General features: G+C 40.0%; 1 protein-coding gene across 3 annotated transcripts in view; it reads left to right on the top strand.

The window, feature by feature from the left end:
• Positions 1–5,468, top strand: part of LOC101159072 (phospholipid phosphatase-related protein type 5) — a 52,470-nt gene extending 47,002 nt beyond the window's left edge. For 2 of the 3 annotated variants that reach the window (XM_011474118.3, XM_020701843.2), the window contains 2 exons: positions 2,518–2,664; positions 2,847–5,468. In XM_011474118.3, the coding sequence (XP_011472420.1) occupies positions 2,518–2,664; positions 2,847–2,879 (180 nt within the window). In that variant the 3' untranslated portion in view covers positions 2,880–5,468. The remainder of the gene's footprint in view (positions 1–2,517; positions 2,665–2,846) is intronic. The other variant, XM_004065798.4, reaches the window with a different exon arrangement.
• Positions 5,469–6,000: the final 532 nt, after the last annotated feature.

A 6,000-nucleotide genomic window follows, 5' to 3' on the forward strand; every position in this document is an offset into this window, starting at 1 on the left:
CTTATAAACTGGACAAATGTATATATTTCTCAACACAAGTTAAAAAATAAAAAATACAAGAGGTTTTTTCCCTTTTTATAGGTAAAAGTATCAATGTAATAGTAGAATTTGTTTAGTTTTTTTTTGTTACAAAAATTGTGGTGTCCTGCTCTTTTTAGATCAAAATCAATCCTAAAATTAGCTCTCATACTTAGGCATAATGCTCTGATAATTAGAAATATTATATTTTAACACTTTAAATAGGACCCCGAACACTCATTGCAGGCCGAACAGTTTTGGTACCTACAGTTGAACAAGGAATTTCTCCAGGCTGAATACACCCCAAGATTTATTGTCTTTAAAACCCTCCTGTCGTGTTCGGGTCAAATCTGACCGTTTTACAACTTATAATACTCATAAATATTATGTTTTACATCTGATTACCTCAAGACCTTATGATATCCTTCACACTGTGTACTTGAACATATAAAAGTGATGATCACCTATTTCATTCAATTTTGAGTGTTTTAATCAACTTTGTTACACCTGTGGTGTTCCCGGTCAAAAGTGACCGTCATAGGAAATGAATGGGTATCCAGAGTAAATTCATTCAACATACAGAAAACATCCCCATACACACTGCCCCAGCTCACTCACACACTCTCTCACACACACACACACACACACACACTCTCACACACACACACACGCACACCCACCCACCCCCACACACACACACACACACACACACACACGATTTCTTTTGTGGGTACACATGTCTTTCTGCTTATGTGCCGATCCTCTCACGTGAACCAACTCCCTAATGATACAATGTATCATATGTTTACACAGACTAGACAGGTGTCTTTTGAACCCATTTCTTTCCCACGCTTCTGTACCTATCACACGTGAACCACACCTTCCAGACTAATCAATGTATCATTTTTACACAACCCCATACTATATATAGCTCGATGTTTGCCTTGCATTCCTTTTACTCTGAGCACAATGAGTAGACGACTGAAGCGTTTTTCTGTGGAAGAGGTTCTGGTCCAGGTTCTTGGGCATGATGAAGAGGGCACTGAAATTGAACCAGAGATAGAGGAGGATGTCTCGGAATTGGAAGACATCACAGATTTTGAACCAGACTCTGAGGAGACTGACCAGTCAACAGATGGAGAGGGAAAGGCACCTGAAGAACAGGCACCTGAGGAAACATTTCAGTCCAAAAGTGGACACTTGCTCTGGTCATCATCCCCCCAGGACCGAGGAGGTAGAGCGAGAGTGGAAAACATCATAAAGATGACACCAGGACCAACGCGTTATGCAGCATCTCGTGTGGATGACATCAAGTCCAGCTTCCAACTCTATTTACCAGAGTCCATTGAGGGAATTATACTTGAGATGACAAATCTGGAGGGGAAGCGTGTGTTTGGGGACACCTGGAGAGAAATCGACCTGGTAGACCTCCAAGCCTACATAGGTCTGTTGATTTTAGCTGGAGTGTTGCCAGAAAAGGAAGCGTTGTGGCCTCTGTGCCCCTAGAGACATCAAAACGAGCCTGACATGCTGCAAATGTAATGCTTATGTTTGCAAGGCCCACTCTGACCTGAGTGTCACATGCCACTCATGTGCATGAATACACACACAAACACACACACACATACCCACACACACCCTGTTGAGTTTGGTGTTTGGTTTTCCATTTATTTTTTGTATTATATGTTCATTTTGTAGTTCATTTTCAGTGCCCAATTGTATTTTCACTGATGTTATTTAATGTTTACATCTACAAATTGTCGTTAGACACTACTTTTAAATGTTGTTCTCAACTAAAGAATGTTTAATAAAAAAATTGGTGGTGAAATTTTTTTTGTGTGCTAATTTAAGACCAGTTAAAACAGACCGGTCAATTTTGACCGGGAACACTAAAGTAGGGGGCTGAATGCGAACACGACCGGAGGGTTTTAAACAAGCAATCTCGTGTCAGACAGAAAAGTTAATAGTAAGGTAGTTTTGTCTTATATCAGGTATAAAAAATAAATTTTAAACTAGAAACTAGACAGAAATAGTTTGTGGTTTTTGCAGTGTACAAACTCACAGCCTCACCAAATCCAGATTCCACACCCACATGTTCTGCCACGTGTCCCCCCTCATTCAGTAGTATGAAGGATTAACCCTTGTGCTATCTTAGATGACCCCAGCCTTACATTGATGTGTTCTCCCTACCATGACAAATGTGGATAAAGGTGAAAAGATTTCATGTAATCCATGGACACCAGTGAGGATTACAAATCATCGAAGAAAAAAGGTTCAGAGCACTGTCTAGTGGGTCTAGATGACCCAACTCCCAATGGTAAAGTGCCTAGGATAGCACCAGGGTTAAAAAAAAAACTAAAGATGACTCACTTGATTTTTTTCTATCAATTCTTAGCATTGGAGCCAATTAAAATTATGAACAAAAACAATGTTACATGTAAACAAGACTATTTGTGATCCCCCCCCTTTTTTCACTTTTCTTCATCTGCTTTCCATCAGGTGTCCTGTGTGATCAACAATTTCCGGCCGCGCAAGACGTCTGTGTGCACACCTCCACCTCCACAGCACCCAGAGCCGACTGTGGGACTGCCGCTCCTCACCCTGCCCCGGGTGGAGAGTCCACTCGAAAAGTTAAGTGGCCTCCAGGTAAGGGGTGAAGGGGTGGGTCTGTGTTTTTATCTTTTTCTGACATAATAAGTTTTTTTTAGGCACCATAGCGGTCCTTGTGTTTGTCTTCTGGTCTCTGTGAAGTTTATCTGTACTGGTCCCTCAGGATTAAACTGAAGGTTTTTAGGCTTTTATTTTCTGACAATGTCTCTATCCCTTAGGCTCCGGGGTTACAGTATTCTGAGATCACATGACCATCAGCCAACCCTGTCCCCCATCCCTCCCGATGTGCTCCTCCCGTCAAGGCGTTGCCTCACCAGCGCAGTTTAGACCTGCCCACTGAATGCCCCCAACGCTGCCCCTCCCACCGAGAAGGACGCCAGCCTCTGCGGCGGGTCAAATCCACCCAGGTGTGAAACATCATCGATCAGAGAACAGATGCCTAAACCTTGGAGGGACATGTGCTCCCCACTGCAGGAGGCCCTAGTTGTCCTCAAAGATGGCCTCTGTGACCTTTTGGGTGGGAAAGACTTAAAGCCCGTTAAAGCCAGAGCTTTTATAGCAATACTGTGTCCTGTTATCCTGGGCTCAACAGAGACTCCATGGTGACTCTAAAGACTGTTGGCTGGTGATGACTTGATATTTACAATCAAATAAAAAAAAAAATCAGCAGAGCCTAGGGGTCTCAAGTGGATTTTCCTCCAGGCCGTTTTGTATTACTCAGGAAGTTCTCTAGAAGTTGTCGTCAACAAAAAAGTCCTTATCGGGGACGCAGGTAAAGTCGAGTATTGAGGAGCAGATTTTTTTTCTGTTGTAATAAGGAAGAAAAAAGCACTTTTGTGCATTACAGCACATAGGACGGTTAAATATTTTCTTTTTTTTAACTTTGTGAAGTAATAGCAGAGATTTATACACATTAGAGCTGTGCTTGTGATATTATAATTTACTGAGGAGTCAGTTTATTATCACCGTCTGATGTTTCCCACATTCCCAAATGGATTCCTTACTGTTCTGGTGTGTGTGTGTGTGTGTCAAATGTCTGTTGGTTTGATGTTTATAGGGTTTGAGTTCTGGGAAGTTTTACGATTTTTTTTCATGCCTTTTCACACATCTTAACTGTTAGGTCGCGACTTCCTTTGAGCTTTTTTCCTTGTTTTTATTTTTTATTTTTTTACAAAGAAATGAACATTTCCAAGCCTAATTTGAGCTTTTATTTATTTTTTAAATCTGGAAAAATAACGTGGCCCACAGTGCAAATCACATCAACAAATCAATCTGTAATCAAAGATCACAACGATAATAATAAAAAAAGCAAAACAAATATTTACAAAAACATTACATTTTACAATTTCAGAATTTAAAAAGAAAAAAAACACATTTCGGATAACAGAAGTAACTTCTAGCAAACAAAATGAGATGTTAAAAACGAAACACAAAAAGAAACTGGAAAAGATAGGTACTGTGGGACATCACCGGTTGGATGATGAGGAAAGCAGCTGATGGCTCAGTTGACTGCGAGGGGGTGCATGGGAAACCAGGGTTCATTTCCCAGTGTTTTGTCCTTGGCAAAGACCCCTTGTGCTGCATAACTATGTAGCCACAAGGGCCCCCTTGACTGAGTCTCGGTCCCCCTGTGCCGGTCCCCAGCCCGGATAAAATACAGGGCTCTATCAGGAAGGGCCTCTGGCGTAAAAATTCTCTGCCAAACCGCCTGTGCGACTTAGTAAAAAGCTGATTCCCTGAAGGGAAATGCTGAAAGGTAAACAACTAATGTATTGGATGATGAGGTTTGTTCATCATTTCAACTGAAAGTTATTAGGCATGAAGCTGGATGCCGGATATCATCATCCAATCAGGGATGTCTCATAGTGCCTATCTTTTCTGGTGTCTTACTGTGTTTTGTTTTTTAACATTTAATTTTATTACTGGAAAATATGTGATTTTTTTTTTTTTTTGGTTTCTGAAATGTAGTTTTGATTTCTAAAATTTAATGTTTTTGATTATTTGTTTTTCTTTTTTAATTTTGATCTTGAAAATGTCATCAAGTCGAGTGGTTCCTTGATGTTATTTGCACTTCAGGGCCACCGTACAAAAAAAACAGTTCAAAGCCACTTGTTTCAATCTATTTGTCTCGTCCGGTCCTGTAAAGTAACTGCATAGACAGACTCGAGGTGAGACCTCCTCACTTGTACAGTTTTTGTACAGTAAATAGGTTTCTTTACACATTATATACAGCGTTTATCATTTTGTTTCAATAGTTTAATACCATGAAGCCACTCTGAGCTGTGTTGTGGGAGCAAGACTACGTGTTGTGTGAAACCCAACGGTCTGTTTGTCCCACTGCTTGCTTGGTTTTTCCAAATAACGCTTTAGAATATAAAACACACAAATGTACTGAATGGGTTATATAAAGAATTTGTTGTTCTACTTTAATTAAGCGTGTGTGTGTGTGTGCGTGTGTGTGTATTCATAATGAGCACATTGTACGGCAGCACAACTGTTCATGTGGAAATCTGTTTTCAAAATATAGATGCTATAATCGCACACTTTTGCTAGTGCGTGACTACGGGCCTCAAAAGGACCCCTGCAGGGTGTCTTAACAATGCCTGCTATAGCAGAAGGTGCTCATTATAGCTTTGAGATTGCCTACAATATTTTCAGTCAGACTTTTTTTTGTAACAACTGAAGAGACTGATCTGTCCAAAAAAAACAACTGTTATTTTCATGTCACTGTTTTGTATTTATTTCCAAAAATAAACGCTTTTGTTGAGATGGAGATTAAGTGCTCTGGCAGTTCCATTATCTTTAAGTAAGATGTTGAAATTAAAGCGTGTGTTTTATCAGCATGACTCGCAGCTTTGTTTTATCAACATGCCTTAGTTAATAGGGAAAATGTGACGGTGAGGTCAAAGTGCCTCTGAAAATGACACTGTTGAGTGGAAAAGAGCCACACCTGTGAACTTCCAACATCAACACGACAGAAAATGATTAAAGCCATTTGACAGAATCATGGAGGCGTCATACGCCCGCACAATTACGCAATTTTTGTTTTTGTTTTTTGGATGCTTTAATGGCTCCCATGAATCAGTGTCACTCTTCTCGGTTGATAATTAAGAAACATTTGCATAATTGTGATGTTGAAAAAAGTTACATTCAGAAGTTTTGCAACTAAAAACAAGCACGTTTAAATTCCTGAAATGCAAACACAACCAAAAACCTAAAGCCAACATTTCCTTCCTGAATCAGCTTCAATTCTGTCCATAAAAGTCTGTTTCTTCTGACAAACCCACTGGGATGCTCAGTGATGTGCAGGTTTCTCCCAAATGGTGATATATCACAAATTATTTGATGCTTTTGTCTAATAATTATTTTTTC

Source organism: Oryzias latipes, chromosome 1 (assembly GCF_002234675.1).
Source record: "Oryzias latipes chromosome 1, ASM223467v1".
In the NCBI taxonomy this organism is placed as follows: domain Eukaryota; kingdom Metazoa; phylum Chordata; class Actinopteri; order Beloniformes; family Adrianichthyidae; genus Oryzias; species Oryzias latipes.